The following is a 17,626-nucleotide window of genomic DNA, read 5'->3' as shown; positions in this document are numbered from 1 at the left end:
TTAATGAATATGCACAAGGACACCCAGCTAATAAGTACTTGAAGTATTATAGGTTTGAAGGGTAGAACTTTTTTGATATAACCACTGTAGAAATTTGCTTTGCTTGACTATTACATATCTGAGTTACAAGGGTTTTTTTCTTCTTTTTTCTATTGGGGTAAGATGTAAGAAAATAAATTCTTGATCACTGAAAAAATATAGAATTTTAAAAATAAAAAGTAAAATAAGGCAACTCATTGGGAGCTAGACTCAAGATAGCAGCTAAGGAAGCACAGTGGGTAAAGCTGGTTGTTGTCCTTCATGTTCAAAGAGGACTAAAATGACATCACCATGATAAAGTGAAATTTCAGTGTGTCCGACTGTGGCTGCTCAGACCAATACAAGCTCAGAATGCTCTACCACAGGTTTGGCACAGAGAGTTCATGTGAATATCTGCGGTGAATAGTCCAAATGTGCGCATCTCGCATTTACTTTGCTGCCTCAATTCTGCTTTGCTCAAAGAGCACAGCACCCTTTCTGATGATGGCACGCCATGCTAAGCGGTCCTGTACCACTGTCTCCCACCTTGCACAGCCAAATCCAAAGTCCCTGAGAGAGACCTTGAGAGTGTCCTTGTATCTGAGAGTGTCTCTGAATGGTTTCTTCTGGCCCCCATGTGATTGCCTGCCCCATGTGAGTTCTCCATAAAACAGTCTTTTTGGCAAGCCTACAAGTGGCACTTGACTTAGAAATTAGGAAGACCTGAGTTCTAATTCTACTTCAAACCACTTACTAGCTGTGGGACTCTTGTCTCATACCCTCATCTTGAACTTGGCATGCCTAAATGGAAGTCATGAGGATTTCTCCCAAATTCTCCCCGCCTCTTCCTGGCTTTCCTGTTCAGAGTCTGACCTCCCCCTCTCCCAATGAAATGAACTTCAGTGGCTCCCCATCACTTCCAAGAGTCCAGGCGTTAATTCAGAATACAATCCTGTGTGGCATTTAAAATCCTCTGTAACCTGGACCCTTCCTGCCATTTCCAGGCTTCTTACACCCCCCTCCTCCACACCCCATCTCCTGACGGGCATTTCATTACCTGCTCCCTTAACTGGAACTTCCTGCCTCCTCCTAATCCCCACCTCTGGGTTTCCTTCAAGGCTCTCCCTGGATTAACGCTAGCGCTTTCCCTCCCTCCGCGCGGGGGTGCACGCCGTCTCCATCCTTACAAGGCCCTGTCTAGCTCACAGCGTAAAGGCTTGGCCACTCGACTTGTCCGTCTCCAGCGCTTACTGAAGGCAGTGTCCGGTTCACAGTTGGAGCTTAATAAATGCTTACTGCCCCGTCACTGGGGGCGCCGAGGGTTGACCATAATGACAAGTAAAAAATAAAAAAGCAGACTGCCGATTTGAGCGCTCCCTACACTGGGGGGCTCTTGTTATTCCCATGATGAGAGCAGGGACGGCCAGCTGGGCTCACCACGGGCCCCAACCTCCTGCTGCTCCCCGCCCCCCCTCCGCCCCAGCCCCAGCCCCAGCCTCCCTCCGGCGGGGTGCAGGGCCCGGGCCGCGGACGCGCGATGGCTTTACCTGGCGGGGGAGCCTGGGGGAGCAGGGGGACGAGCGGTGGCCGGCTGGCTGGGCAGCCGAGCGGTACCCGGGACGCCGCCTGGGATACAGGCCGGAGGAGAGGCAGTCGCCTTGCCCTGTGGCCGGCGGAGGGTGCACCTCGGACGGGAAAGTGCTACAGATCCCGTAACGGTTCTTGAGGCGCTCCAAGGCCCTGTCCTGACCCGGAGGCTTGACTATTTTCGGCTCCATGGCTCGTCTCGCCCTGCGCCGTCTCCCGGGGAAACCGCGTTCAAACCTGGAGCCCACGGGGGCGGGATCTCGCCACGCCGGAAGTGAGTGCGTCCCTGACGCATGCGCTCTCGGTCCGCTCCCTCCATCCCAGGTGGGGGCCGGCTGGTCACCGGAAGGAACTTTGTGCGCACCTTCGGGGTGATGCCGGGGTCAAGGCTCAGTCATCCCGTCAAGGAGCCTTTATTGAGCACCTCCTGAGGGCCCCATCCTGGGCTCGTCGCTAAGGTTCGAAAGCAGGAAACAAAAGCACAAAATACTAGACCCCCGCAAAGTGCCCGCCGATAAATACCGCGAATGCACGCTTAGGTAGAGAGGTAAGATTAAGGTCACAGGCGTCTTTCCGGACCGAGATTATCAGGTAACGGAAGTCTTCCCCAACCACAAGGCCCAAGGACTCGCGTGGAGTCTGGCTTCTCTTTCTGCGGCTTTCCTTCTCCTCCCCCGGGACCCTCCCGCACCACGTGACCAAGGTGAAGACGCGTGGGGCAGGCGTGTGTGGGGAGCCTGCGCCGGACTGCGCGCGTCCCGGGGGGAGGGGACGGGAGAGAGCGGGGGCGAGCTGCCCCCCCCCTGGGGAAGTGAACGTAGGAAGCCAGAGGGCACTTGGAGTGAGAAGTCCGGAGGAGCGTTCGTCCCCGCGGGAGGGCGCCCTCTCCTGGAGAGGGGGGCTCCTCCGCCCCTCCTAGACCTCCCCCTTGCCTCGCCTCCCCGGCCTCCCCTGCCTCCTCCCCGCCCAGGCCAGCCTGACTTCCGGCCCTCGCGGTCTCGTCTGCTTCCAGTGGCGTCCGCGTCTTCGTGAGGCCGCGTGCGGTGTTCTTGGCGGAGAGGCCGGCTTGCCATCTCCTCCCCTCTCCAAGCTGTCCTCAGGGTTTTTGTTAAAGACAGGTCGTTCCTACCTTAGGAACCTCTGCTGGCACTGCCCTCGTACCCTGCCTTGTACCGTGCTCACCTGCCCCACGCCCCTCAAAAGAATGCGAGCTTCTCAGGAAGACAGATTATTTCATTTTTCATCTTTCTCTCACTGAGGCCGATCACATTACCCTGCACGACAGGCAGTTAATTAATTTTTATTTCCCCAGTCACACGATCTGACAAAAATCTAGGTTTCTTGACTTCTGGCCTTCTTTGGGCTTTACCACAATGCCGTGCCTCATTTCTTTCAGAAAAGTCCAGCGTTAGGGATGTGCCCTAAGAGGTAAAACTAATATTAAAGATTGACCTTGTGAAGCCCCTGGTTTATTTTCTAACCTGAAGGCACCCTACAGTCTGTCCCCCTCGGTCACAGAGTTTCCCCATCTCCCTTATCTCGTGTCCTCCATTTTCTTCATCCTGTGCCTAAGTCTCCAACCCCATGAGAAACCGTAAGATGACCTCCTCCTCCTCCAGGCTGTGTATACGGCTGGTCCTTTTTCTACGTCACTGCCCTTGTTCATCAGTTCCTTGCCAAATGTCAGGCCTGCTGCTTTTGCATCAGTGAAGCTCCCTTTGGCTACAGAGAAGGTCTTTCAAACTTGACCCAGCTTTCCCGACTCTCTTCAACAAGTGTCGGCCACTTCCTTTGAGATTCCAGTTAATGCATTTTGATGACGTCACAACTCCGTTAAGGCTGTATCTGCTCCACGAAGCGCATTTGCTACGTTGAATTCTGCCACTTCTCAAGTCTGTTCTGTCTAACTCAGTCTACAACAGTGGAGCTGACTTCTAATGTAAAACTTCTGTCCGCAGGGCTGGGGTCCCTATTTATTCAACAGCCACACTAAGCTCCCAGTCTAAACAGTGCTATTTGACCTCACTTTTATTACTTCTCATCCCAGGTTCTGAGACAATCAAGGGTATGCTTTGATGTTTTTTTCTAAGCTTAGGCTATTTATTATTTCAATCTCACAAATCTCTTGTGTAAAATAGACCGCATAAACCCAGATTTGTGTTGGCATGGAGACTGACTCTGGATTTAAAAACTATAGGTTTAGGGCTGGAGGAGGGCATATAGTCCAACTTCCTCCTTTTACTGATAAAGAAACTGAGGCCCAGAAAAATGCAAGTAAATAGGAAACCTGGGGTTGGAACTCAGGTCTTCTGACTCCAAATCCAGATTTCTTCCTGCTGCACTACAACATGTATTTTAAATTGTTAGGAGCTGACATAAAAATATCATGGGAACCACTTATTACTTGTTAGGAAAAAGCACAGCAGATATGTGGAGGAAATGTAGTCTTGGCAAGTTTCTTTATAGGTCTTCTCCTTTCTGTCCAGGTTCCTCTTTCCTTTTTTTTCTATCTCCAGTGCTTAGTACATAATAGAGCATAATAAATGCTTTTCCATTTACTCATTCATTTCTCATTTCCTTCTTCCCAGGAATTTTAAAAACATGGCTAAATTAGGTGGTACAAAGCCAGATGTTACTCAGGAACCAATCTCATCGGATAAACTACTAAGCCATTTTTACATACAATCATAAGCCACAGACTCTTAGAACTAAGAGGGACCTTCTGATTCTCTAATGGTAAGGCAACTTGTCTTAGGGACAGTGAGAGCTGGGATCCCAAATAACTGAAACATGATTTTTCAAATCATGAAATTAACACTTTCCATTTCTAAAATGTAAGGCATATTTTAACATCTCTTCAGCTGAACTTCAGCATTTACCTGAGCAATAGCAATCTAAATTATCCATTACCTCCTTTAAAAAATTAACTGTTTTACAAAACACCTAAACTGATCTACACAAGTCATTTCATTCAATATAAAATTAGTTTAAAAATTTGCTAAAAATATAACTTATAAATAAGTGTACAAAATGGTGAGTTTCTATTCCATGTAAAAGGTTTTAATGAGAGGATAATATAAAAATGATCAGTGTTACAAAGAAATTCGATATAATGCTATTTGCTTCTATACAATTCATTTTTTCTTTAAGTTGGAGCAGATTTTAAAACTCCTTCCAAAAATATGTGACAAATAGCTTTTGGTACAATCTCTCAAGTCATTTTTACTTTAGAACAGGTATAGGAACAATCAGAATAGAAGAACAGAATGCTACAGAAAATCATTCTTTGCCAGATTGTTTAAAAAAATTTACTATTATTAGTTAAGATTAAAGTCCCTCAAGCTTTAATTATGCATAGCTTTAAAAGCTTTTAAAATTTCACAAAGACGCCAATTCAAAGAATGTTTCTTTCTTCCTTTAAATTCAGTGACAGTTGATAACTTCAGAATTTATTCTAGGACAATGGCCATCAATCCTTTTTTAAGAAACCACTTCTCTCCTCCACTACTCCTACACTACCATATCAGGAAATACTGATTAAGACAAAGAAGCCATGTTAGAGTGCATTCCATGGAATAGCGAAACCACCATTCCCTTTATTTTCCTAATCAATTTGGAAAAAACGTAAATTAGTTTTGCATTAACAAATTCTTAGGACAAGTATACTTTTGGATACTTGGCTGAGCAGTTCTTATGAAAGCAATGACGATACTCCATCATCACAAAGGCATAAATCCTAGACTACTACCATAAAACTCTTCCCCAAAAATTTATTCTTGAACAGGTAACTATGCAGGGCATCTCATTTCTACCTCCCCAAGAAATGACTTTTTTCTTTTCTTTACAATGAAAACTGAGCTGGTTTGCTAACCTGGGGCGTTGATTAAAAAAAAAAAAAAGAGGGTAGATGGTATATACTGCACACTGGCATACACCCCTCATAAACATGTCAGTTTTCTTAACGAGGAAGCAGGGGGAGGACATTCTCTCATATCTTAGGGAGATGTAGAATCACCACAATCTCCCAGGACACACTTTCCATTTTATTTACTATCCATACCTTTAGTATGTCTATTACATTTTCAATTTGCATTTTAGTTAGGGGGGGAAGATGTTGCTTACTGTCTCAAAATTCCATGGTCAACTAGTTTTCTCACCTTTCAACTGCCCTCCCTACTTTTGACTTAGTTCTAGAATGGACAAGAATTCTAAAAAATTGTTATGGTGGATGCTGCTTTTATTTTTACAAAATTCCATCAACAACAGATACTGAAGTAACATAGTATTAAGTAATCAGAAGCAATGAACATGGTACAAAGCTATTTTTTAAATGTGCAATACATGTCAACTGCAAGGAAAAAAAATCCAAGTTCTGTGGAAAGAACCAGGCTATAGATTCTGAGGTAGTAGAGACTGATGACGGGAGAATAAAGCCCAACATTTACAAAACGCTAAGGAACTAGTCAAATGATCTATTTGAAATATAAGAAAATAAAATCCTGCCTTTTGTAACAACACAGAAAGCTACAAATGATCGGAAGAGGGTAGGCATTCCTTTCAAAACTGACTCAAGACTACACATGGAGGTGAAGATCTTGGGACCTCAGAAGAGCACTTTGGGTAAGCCACTGCTCTCTTCATAGCTCCACCCAATTATAAATGGGTCTCCATGCACTTTTTGTGACCCCCTCAAAAAAAGGCACACCAGTAGGTAAGATATGATAGCAAGTATATTTAAAATCTAAAAAAGATCCAAGTTGTGGTCCCTTTATTTAAAAGGTCAGATACATCAATGCAGGAAGTAAAATACCTTAAAATCAATTTAACAGAATCAAACTGCATATGTCATATTCTTTCAACAACCTAAGAAGGGCTATTGCTTTAACAATACTTATTTCATGTTAATTTTTAATACAAATCTCTGTCAGGAGTACATAAACACAAGTACACCTGAAATAGACCAGTGTTTAAACTTTTATTTCACACCATGCAATGTCAATTTTAACACATTAAAAAAATGACAACAGCTATAAGCTGCAATTTTACATTTATACATTGGAAATGTCCATTTTCAAAAGCTGAACATAATCACCATATTGTTGAGAACAGCTAAGCCTCAATTTAACTGTTTACAAAGATAAAAGTTTGCTATGAAAAAGCAATGATTTTATATTTGTCCACACTCTGTGATCATAATTCTTTTGCTCACCGAACCTGTAGGAGAACCAAATGATTCAATCTTTTTCACAGTATCCATGCCATCTTTAACAAATCCAAATACTACATGCTTAAAGTCCAAATGTTCCGCTTTCTTCAGAAGGATAAAAAATTGAGAATTATTAGTGTCCCGGCCACGATTAGCCATTGACAATAAACCAGGAGTAGTATGTTTCACTGTAAAGTTTTCATCTTCAAATGCATTCCCATAAATGGACCGTCCTCCTGTTCCATCATGTTTGGTGATATCTCCTCCCTAAAAAGAGATTATAATTAAGATATATTATGAACAAGTTGATCTCAACCAAATCTAAAATTTAAAGTTAATTTCTCCATAATAAAAACCAGTTCCAAAGGACTAATGATGGAAAATGCCATCCACTTCCAGAGAAAAGAACCAGGGAGTTGGAATGCAGAGCAAAGCAGACTATTTCTGGTTTTGTTTTTTCTTTCTCATGGTTTCTCCACTTTGTTATAATTCTTACATGCAACATGACCAATGTGAAAATGTGTTTAATAGGAATGTACGTGTTTAATAGGAATAGTCTATATCAGATTGCATGTCTTGGAGAGGGAAGGAGGAAGGAGGTGGAAAACATTTAAAACTTTAATTAAAGTGAATGTTTAAAACTAAAAATAAATTGGGGGAAAATTTTTTTAAAACAAATTAAATTCATTAGAAAACTAGAAAAATCCATTTTTGAACAAAGACAAGCCTCAAGGGATTAACAATATTTTATTAACCCATAAACAGAAATTAAAACCTTAATTATTTTAAAGGTAGAGTTCATTTAAAAAAAGAAATTTCAAAGAAGTTTTCCACAAAAGGGAAAAAGGCTACCTAAATGCAACCCTTCATTTTTATAGATAAGGAACTAAGGAGAAAAGATGTTAAGAGAGTGTCACAAAGGCAGTGTTATAGCTAGAATTTGGGCCAAGGGGGGGCGGAGCCAAGATGGCGAAGTAGAAAGACGCACATACACACAGCTCCGAACCCACAAACCGCAGAACGGCTAGAGGGGACCAACCCAGGGCGAATTCTGCACCCAGAGACCACGGAATATTGGAGCGAGGGAGAATTCTGTTCCGGAGAGACTTCCAAACCTCTCGCGGGGGGTCCTTCGTGCCGTGGACTGGGCGCCGGGACGGGGAGCAGAGGGCAGCCTCTGCAGATTCGAAAAATGGAAGATAATGTGAAATATCTTATTGGAAAAACAACTGACCTGGAAAATAGAATCAGGAGAGACAATGTAAAAATTCTGGGACTACCTGAAAACCATGATCAAAAGAAGAGCCTAGACATCATCTTCCATGAAATTATCAAGGAAAACTGCCCTGAGATTCTAGAACCAGAAGGCAAAATAAATATTCAAGGAATCCGCAGAACACCGCATGAAAGAGATCCAAAAAGAGAAACTCCTAGGAGCATTGTGGCCAAATTACAGAATTCCCAGGTGAAAGAGAAAATATTGCAAGCAGCTAGAAAGAAAAAATTCAGAAAGACAGAGGAAAAGATCCGAGCGGGCTACGGGGACGGGATCTCCAGGGGCCACGCGGGTCCCTCCACCCACAGAGGGACCTGCAAACCTCTCACAAAAGGTCCATCGCGCTGCAGACGTGGAACCCAGCCCGGACCTGCGGGGGCGGCGGCTGCTCCGAGAAGTACAGATCCGAGAAGGCTCCAGAGACGGGATCTCCAGTGGCGGCACAAGCCCCCCCCCCCCACCAACAGGTGACTGACGGGGGTAGGTGAGAGAGTGTCTTTGGCGGGTCGAGAGGGGAGTGGGGTGCCCCCGTGGCTCGGGCCCCCCCAGGAGATAGAAGCTGAGAGGCGGCTGCAGACAGGGGCTCCCCAAACGGGCGGGAGCCTGGATCCATTGTGGAAGGTCTGTGCATAAACCCCCAGAGGGAACTGAGCCAGAGAGGCGGCCCTGCCCCTGACCACCTGAACTTAATTCTCACACTGAATAGCAGCCCTCCCCCCGCCAAAAATCCTAAGGCGGGAAGCAGCATTTGAATCTCAGTTCCCAAACGCTGGCTGGGAGGACCAGGAGGCGAGGAGGGTGTGAGGAGAACATTCAGAGGTCAGGTCACTGGCTGGGGAGAATGCCCAGAAAAGGGAAAAGAGATAAAACTATTGAAGGGTATTTTCTCGGAGAAAAGACACTTCCTCCCTTCCTTTCTGATGGGGAGGAACAATGCTTGCCATCAGGCAAAGACACAGAAATCGAGGATTCTGTGTCCCAGCCCAACCAATGGGCTCGGGCCATGGAAGAGCTCAACAGGAATTTTGAAAATCAAGTTAGAGAGGTGGAGGAAAGACTGGGAAGAGAAATGAGAGGAATGAGGGAGAAGCATGAAAAGCAGATCAGCTCCCTGCTAAAGGAGAACCAAAAAAATCTTGAAGAAATTGGCACCTTGAGAACTAGCCTAACTCAGTTGGCAAGGGAGGTGCAAGGGGCCAATGAGGAGAAGAATGCTTTCAAAAGCAGAATTAACCAAATGGAAAAGGAGATTCCAAAGCTCACTGAAGAAAATAGATCTTTCAAAACTGGAATGGTACAGATGGACGCTAAGGACTTTATGAGAAAGACAGATATCACAGAACATAGCGTGCAGATTCAAAAAATGGAAGATAATGTGAAATATCTTATTGGAAAAACAACTGACCTGGAAAATAGAATCAGGAGAGACAATGTAAAAATTCTGGGACTACCTGAAAACCATGATCAAAAGAAGAGCCTAGACATCATCTTCCATGAAATTATCAAGGAAAACTGCCCTGAGATTCTAGAACCAGAAGGCAAAATAAATATTCAAGGAATCCACAGAACACCGCATGAAAGAGATCCAAAAAGAGAAACTCCTAGGAGCATTGTGGCCAAATTACAGAATTCCCAGGTGAAAGAGAAAATATTGCAAGCAGCTAGAAAGAAACAATTCAAGTATTGTGGAAATACAATCAGGATAACACAAGATCTAGCTCCCTCTACATTAAGGGATCGAAGGGCATGGAATAGGATATTCCAGAAGTCAAAGGAACTAGGACTAAAACCAAGAATCACCTACCCAGCGAAACTGACTTCAGGAGAAAAAAATGGTCTTTCAATGAAATAGAGGATTTTCAAATTTTCCTGATGAAAAGACCAGAGCTAGAAAGAAAATTTGACTTTCTAACACAAGAATGAAGAGAACCATGAAAAGGTGAACAGCAAAGAGAAGTCATAAGGGACTTACTAAAGTTGAACTGTTTACATTCCTACATGGAAAGACAATATTTGTAACTCTTGAAACATTTCAGTATCTGGGTACTGGGTGGGAGTACACACACACACTCATGCACACACACACACATACATAGAGACAGAGTGCACAGAGTGAATTGAAGAGGATGGGATCATATCTTAAAAAAAAAATGAAATCAAGCAGTGAGAGAGAAATATTGGGAGGAGAAAGGGAAAAGTTATATGGGGCAAATTATCTCTCATAAAAGAGGCAAGCAAAAGACTTATTAGTGGTGGGATAAAGAGGGGAGGCAAGAGAAAAACATGAGGTCTACTCTCATCACATTCCACTAAAGGAAAGAATATAATGCACACTCATTTTGATAGGAAAACCTATCTCATAATACAGGAGAGTGGGGTACAGGGGCACAAGCAGGGTGGGGGGGAGGATGGAGGGGAGGGCATGGGGAGGAGAATGCAATATGAGGTCGACACTCATGGGGAGGGAAAGGACCATAAGAAAATAGAAGTAATGGGGGACAGGATAGGATGGAGGGAAATATAGTTAGTCCTATACAACACAACTAGTATGGAAATCATTTGCAAAACTAAACAGATTTGGCCTATATTGAATTGCTTGTCTTCCAAGGGGAAGGGTTGGGGAGGGAGGGAGCTAAAGAAGATGGAACTCAAAGTGTTAGGACCAAATGTAATGTTCTTACCACTGGGTAACAAGAAATACAGGTTAAGGGGTCAAGAAAGCTATCTGGCCCTACAGGACAAAAGAGAAGACGGAGACATGGACAGGGAGAGAGGATAGAGGAGAGAGCAGATTGGTCACAGGGGCAATTAGAATGCTTGGGTTTGGGGGGGCGGGGGGGGGGCGGGGAGAAAAGGGGAGAAAATTTGTAACCCAAAATTTTGTGAAAATAAATGTTAAAAAAAAAAATTGGGGCCAAGGTGCTTTGACTTCAGAGTCAGTGACCTTTCCACTGTACCATGAGGTTACAGAGAAAGCCAAGTACAAAAACGATTAAGAGAGCATAGATTTACAGATAATATGTCATCCCCTTCATTTTACAGATCAACAAAATAATGCCTAAAGTTTTGGGTAACTTTCACAGGATCATCAAGAATTTTAACTGAGCTCCTCAGATTCCCTATCTAGTACTCCTCACACTGTGCCCATTTCCTAATGACATGAGGAAAACCATGTTTTAGGAAGGTCTTCTGGCAACAAGGTACAAGACAGATAGAATAGAGGAGGAGACTAGAGAGAGGGAGACCAGCTAGAATTGCAATAGCTCAGTTATCTAAATAACAAGGGTCTGGAACTGGGGGTGAAACAGCAGGAGTAAAAAGAGATGAATGTTTCTGATTCATATAGTAAAAATTACAACAGGCCCAAATTTAATAATAAGGGCTTCTTTATAGAAAAAGGCAAAACCACAATAAGATTTACATAGAAAAAAGATGTGGGCAAGAGGGTCAAGGAGCATAATCAATAGAAAGGTTGAAAAGGATGGTCTTACAACTCCAGACTTAAACCTAATAGATTAATAGAATAAGGATACACCAGATTTCTAACCAAATGTCTACAAAAGATTTGGTGTACACATGCACACACAGAGTACAGGTTGAGTTGAATCAGAAGAGATGATATCCATAAAAAAATAAAATTAAGGGGTGAGAGAGGAATATATTGGGAGGAGAAAGGGAGCAATGGAATGGGGCAAATTATCACTCATAAAAGAGGCAAGAAAAAGCTTTATCAATGGAGGAGAAAAGGGAGGAGGTGAGAAGGTAAAAGGGAATTTGGCTTTTGGAGGGAATAACATGCACACTCAATTTGGTATGAAAATCTATCTTACACTACAGGAAAGTAGGGGAGAAGTGGGACGGGGGGATGATGAAGGGAGGGCAAATGGGAGAAGGGAGTAACTAGAAGTAAACACTTTTGGGAAGGGAGAAGGTCAAATGAGAATACAAAAAAAAGGGGGGGTGACAGGGTAGGATGGAGGGCAATATAGTTAGTCTTACACAACATGACTATTAATGGAAGTCTTTTGCAAAACGACACATATATAGCCTGTATTGGATCACTTGCCTTCTCGGTAGGGATGGGTGGGGAGGCAGGAAGGGAGAGGAGTTGAAATTCAAAGTATTAGAAACAAATGTTGAGAATTGTCTTTGCATACAACTGGGAAATAAGACATACAGGTAATAAGGTATAGAAATCTATCTTGCCCTACAGAAATGAGACAAGATGGGGATAAGGGAAGGGTGGGGTGTAATAGAAGGGAGGGCACATTGAGGGAAGGGATAATCAGAATGCAAAGTGTTACAGGGTGGGGGGAGGGGAGAGATGGGTAGAAAAATTGGAACTCAAAATTTTGTGGAAATGAATGTAGAAATATAAAAATAAATTTAAAAAACTATTAAAAAAAGATTTGGTGAACTAAAGGAAAATTTGGGAAACAATTCATTATTTAACAAATGTATTTGGGAAAAGCAGTTGGCAACCTGGTAGAAAAGGAATTTAGACTTAGACCTTACACTGTTTCATCCTACAAGAACATGGAATAATGTTACTTATCTCAATTGTAGGAGAAAGATAGTTTTTGTGGACAATTTCTACCAGTAAAACAAATTAGTTTACTAAGTCTGTTCTCTAAAACATTCTTGGCTCATACTTACATGGCACACAAAATCTGGAATTACACGGTGAAAAATTGAGTTCTTATAACCAAAGCCCCTTTCTCCTGTGCACAGTGCCCTGAAGTTCTCAGCAGTTTGAGGCACAATGTTTGAGAACAGTTCCATAGTAATACGTCCCAAAGGTTCATCATCAGCAAATACTTCGAAAAATACTACAGGATTTGTTTCCTGTGACAACTCTGCTACAAGTGATACTTGTCCCTTCTGCAGTTTTGATAAATTATCCTGACATTCTTCAAATTTTTTCTTAAAAGAATCAGACATTTCTTTAGTTTTAAATCTGACTGCGAGCTGTTCAACTTTTGCTTCTCCATCTATAAGGCAAAAAAAGACATTTAATGGCACTGAATCTCAAGAATAGTTTCAATGTCATATATGACTTGAACTCAAAAGGGTACTAAGGTTACTAATTCTCACCTGCATAGTCTGTAGCAGTCCAAACCAATGCATTATTTGAAACATTTAAGGATTTTAATTCCATTGCTTTGGTAATAACATGATTTGCACAAACTTTAAAGACTTGGTCTCTTCTCATAAGGATTCGATAATAGTTCTTCATTGTATGGAAAAGGATCTTTATCTCTCCAACTCCCCTTTCTTTCCACTGAAGAACATCTCTGTCCCACCTGTAAAGTTTGGCTCTTTCTTTGAACAAAATTTCTTCATCTTCTTCTCCAGATTTCACTTCCACCTAAAACAGACAAAGGGAAAGGACTTTTTTCTACAGCTGTGACACTGAGGTGAGATTGACTGCTGAGTTGAGTCCCAGCTCCAATAGTAAGTGACATGTCCTTCAGACTTGTCTGAACCACAATCTTGTCATCAGTGCAACATGCAGTATCTCCCAGAAAAGGCTGTGGTTAGAACATGATTAATAATATGTTAGGTATCATGTGACTGAGTAGTAGCTATCATGTCCTACTGTACTTCTTGATCTTAGCCTCAATTATGACTGCTACTACAAACCAAACGTACCACAATGTGGTACCAAAGTACGCAAAAGTATTCCAAAAAATTCCAAGTGACCATTCTTTAAGATTTGTTTTAAGCTCTGTATGTGTGTGTATTTTTGACAGGAATGGTATTTACCATAACAGTACTTTAGTAGTACCTTTAAGTGTTAGCAGTATACTACATTTGGCTAGGCCACTGACAGGAAGCACAGATTCTCTCTCCACCTTTTGCTTATCCTTTCCTCTTAAAAATTAAATGTTTTCCATTTCAAGAATCTATTTGCACTGCTGCCTTAGTATAAAAGCACTTTTAAAATGTATCTATTTTTATGAGGAAAATCAGCTAATAGCTGACATTGACCAAACTCTCAATTTATTGACAAAGTTAACATTTTCTTATGGTTTTGAGAATGGAAGCTTTATACATTTTCTTGAGCTTTTAAATTACCAAACAGCTGTCTTGTGAATAAGAGAATAATTAATTGTAGTTTCAAAACAATAAGTTGTGACCTTGGAAGTTACTCAGAAAATGATCAGTCCTTCTCAGTATTATCCTAGACATTCCATTTCACATAATATATCTATTAAGTAATATCTGTAATAAAGTAAACATTTGGTATAGGGGATAATTTGGACATCTTAAATCAAGAACAAAAATGTTTCTGAGAAAACTGTTAAGATTCTTATTTGCAAAAATTTATTATTTTGTTATATACAAATACAAAATTAACTAGTTTCTCCAGAGTTTTAAATTCTAAACAGACATGAATCAATTTTCAGTAAATAAGAAACGATATTAGTCAGATTTATTTTGAGATATATAACCTGCTAGAAAAACAGCAAAGAACACTACAGTAAAGCAATGGTCTGAGTTCAAATTCTGGCTCTGTCACATAAGGAATCACAGAATCAAATCAAATCAAGAGTGTTGGAAAAACTCTCAAAGATGATAGAGATCAACTTGTACTTGCAACATCCCTGACAAAGGGTCATTATCTCCTGCTATAGACTATTCTACTTTAGAACTTGTAATTGTTCAGAAGCTTTTTCTCCTTATACTAGTCTACCTATCTGCAACTTCTATCCATTGCTCCTAGGTGTAAAACAAAGTTTATCCCTTTTCCACATCAGCACCAAATAACTTGATAGAGATCATACTTTCCCCATCTCTCCAAGCTGTCCTCTGTGTATATAGACAGGAATTTTGGTGATGGAGGTTTTACAGAATTGAGGAAAGAGAAGAAGGTAAGAGAAAGCTTATTAGGAAGCTAATAGTAGCAAAATATTAAAGGCTGGGCAATATTAAAGACGACATACAGCTGAGAAAGGATAAAGTCCTAATAAACACATGGGCAGCAATATTTTGAGAAAAACAGGTATCTCTCCCTATGTATGCTATGAAGTAAAAAAAAAAAAAAGAAAGAAAAGAAGAGAAGGGAAGTGAAAGAGCAAAGAAAAAGAAAAGGAGGAAGAAAGAAAAAACCCTACTTCTAATTTTTAGGCCACTTTTATTTTTTTTAAAACATGTTCTGTTGAGAGAGTCTTGAAGAACTTAGAGTAATTTTTAGTAACTGTTGTATTTAGAATGTGTTAATGGCTAAATACTTGACAATACAGATGAAGCCAAAAGAAAATGTTATTCCTTCCCTATCACTAGATCCTTCAAAACCAAAGGATAAATAGTCTGAAAAACTGCCTGTGTAATGGATGATATTTTATGAGCATAAGTTTGGGGTAAGGTCTTTATTCAAAAGTATTAAAATGTCACATCAGATAATAAGCAATAAAAGGTGGTTTTTTTGAAGGCTCAATATCAACAAGCCTTTTAAAAACTTAAATGAATGTCATGGGACTGATATTCAGCAACTAAGGGGTTTACAGAGGATAAATCACTTAATATCACTAATCATTAATTGCCTCATATTGTTCAAATAGCTATAATATAGCTCAAGTTATAAGGAACAAATGAGATAAAGTATGTAAAGGGCTTTGTAAAACTTGAAACCACTATAAAAATACATGCCATTATATGCTACTGACATCTTGTTAATCAATAACTCTAATTTATTACCTCTGGCAAAGACACAATTGGCTCAAAATGTATATCTTCATTATGAACAACTTCTTCATCACTACCTTCTTCATCTTCTCCACCTTTACTGGCTGTGTACTTCCCAAACACAGCTGCTCCAGTATTTGCCCATTGGAAATTTTTATCTAAGAAATAAAATTTTAAAGATATTTAGATATTCATTACTGTAAGTCATAAATTCTGAATTCTTTGCCAAATGACATCTATATGAAAATTAAACCCTTTATCATAAGGTATCTAATGTCTAATCCATGGCACTTATTCCTTATAAACATATTTACCAATGGACTTTTTTTTAAAATTCTTAGCACTGAAAACAATTCTGAATTAAAGATCTATAAAGTGAGGCCAGGACCTAGGTAGAATATTGTTGAACCCATATCTTTCAATTCTCTAGGATAAAAAATGGGGACACTGCATGGTTAACATCATATAATCCTTACTTTACTACTAGAAAATCAATGCTAATACTTAAGCAATAAATCTACAATCATGTCATCTCTCCCCAAAACAAAGACAGAGACCAGATCAATAAAACTATAACTAGAGAGAAACTAGTCACTAATTTAAAATGCTACAGTTCATTATAACACTTGATTCTTGAATTCTGACATTTCTGAGACTCTTTTAACAACAGCAAATCTGAAACACAGTCAATATATTAAGTTAGTTGCCTTGAGTCTAATGTTACCTTACCTTTAGAACCAAAAGCAAAATCCCCAGAATTACCAGAAGCCAAATCCGCAAATGACAATCCCGTACTAGTACCAAATCCAAATGGCACTGTTCTGCTTTCTCCTTCTAAATCAAAAACAAAATAAAAAAGGATGAAAATCTTTCATAAAAGATTTGTGACATTTTAACTTCTTTATCCAAGAAGATAGGTGGAAGAGCCTATCCCAACTTCTAAGAGCTATACAGTCTCAGTTGGACAATAATATCCTACTTTCTTATGAAAATCAAGTCATCCAAAATAAAAATAGATACCTACTACTTGCATATAGCACATCCTAGCACTCTACAGAAGTGACAAAAGCATGGTTTCATTTCTCTCTCTCTTTCTCTCTCTCTCTTTCCCTCCCTCCCTCCATCCCCCATCCCTCCCTGCCCACCCCTACTTCCTCTGCCTCAGAGTACAGAAAATGCCAATTTAAAGAACAAGTAGGTTAGTTTGAATGGAAAATAAAAGTGAATGAAGAAAATTAATGTAAAGTAAACATGAAAAGGTAAATTGATGCCAGACATGAAGGCCTTGAATAAACTAAATGTTCTTTAGCAAGGAAGTAACAAAATGACTTAGTAAGATTATTTTATCAGTTGTGTGAAGGATGAATTACTGAGGGAAGAAATCAGATGCAAGAAGTCCAATTAGAATGTTACCACAATAGTCCAGGTGAGAAGGTAGTAAACTGGGATAGTAGCCATCTGAAGGCAGAGAAATGAAAGGATTCAAGAGATGTTGTGGAGGTAAAATTGTCAAGACATTTCAACTGAATGAATGCTTGGAGGTAGATGGAAAAGTAACGGGAAGGATTAAGAATAATGTCAAGTTTGAGTATCTGAGTGACCAGGAGGATAGTGATACCCTCAACAGAAACAAGGAAGTTTGGAGAAGTGAAAAAGACATAATGAGTTTTTTTAGATAGATTGAGTTTAAAATACCTATAGAAGACTTGATTGAAAATGTCTGATAGGCAGCTGATGATGTGGGATTGGAAGTCACGAAAAATTAGGAGTAGACATTTATATGTGAGAATCAAATGTACAAAGATAATCTTTCAATCCATGAGAGTTGATGACATTACCAAGACTGAAGA

General features: G+C 40.7%; 2 protein-coding genes across 13 annotated transcripts in view; both read right to left on the bottom strand.

The window, feature by feature from the left end:
- Window positions 1-2,490, bottom strand: part of CCDC138 (coiled-coil domain containing 138) — a 97,024-nt gene extending 94,534 nt beyond the window's left edge. For 7 of the 9 annotated variants that reach the window (XR_011969850.1, XR_011969851.1, XM_072621825.1 and 4 more), the window contains exon 1: window positions 1,566-2,490. Coding sequence is in view for 5 of the 9 variants with exons in the window: in XM_072621825.1 (XP_072477926.1) it covers window positions 1,566-1,796 (231 nt within the window). In the remaining 4 variants the exon portion in view is untranslated. The remainder of the gene's footprint in view (window positions 1-1,565) is intronic. The other 2 variants (XM_072621826.1, XM_072621828.1) reach the window with 2 other exon arrangements.
- A 3,827-nt stretch (window positions 2,491-6,317) lies between these two features.
- LOC140512608 (E3 SUMO-protein ligase RanBP2-like) overlaps window positions 6,318-17,626 on the bottom strand; it is an 84,889-nt gene continuing 73,580 nt past the window's right edge. For all 4 annotated transcript variants that reach the window (XM_072621818.1, XM_072621820.1, XM_072621821.1 and 1 more), the window contains 5 exons: window positions 16,506-16,610; window positions 15,789-15,934; window positions 13,182-13,455; window positions 12,744-13,078; window positions 6,318-7,078 (listed from right to left, as the gene is read on the bottom strand). In XM_072621818.1, coding sequence (XP_072477919.1) covers window positions 6,773-7,078; window positions 12,744-13,078; window positions 13,182-13,455; window positions 15,789-15,934; window positions 16,506-16,610 — 1,166 coding nt within the window. In that variant the 3' untranslated portion in view covers window positions 6,318-6,772. The remainder of the gene's footprint in view (window positions 7,079-12,743; window positions 13,079-13,181; window positions 13,456-15,788; window positions 15,935-16,505; window positions 16,611-17,626) is intronic.

Source organism: Notamacropus eugenii, chromosome 6 (assembly GCF_028372415.1).
Source record: "Notamacropus eugenii isolate mMacEug1 chromosome 6, mMacEug1.pri_v2, whole genome shotgun sequence".
In the NCBI taxonomy this organism is placed as follows: Eukaryota; Metazoa; Chordata; class Mammalia; order Diprotodontia; family Macropodidae; genus Notamacropus; species Notamacropus eugenii.
The sequence above is the reverse complement of the archived record's forward strand: the minus strand, read 5'-3'. Positions and strand labels throughout refer to the sequence as shown.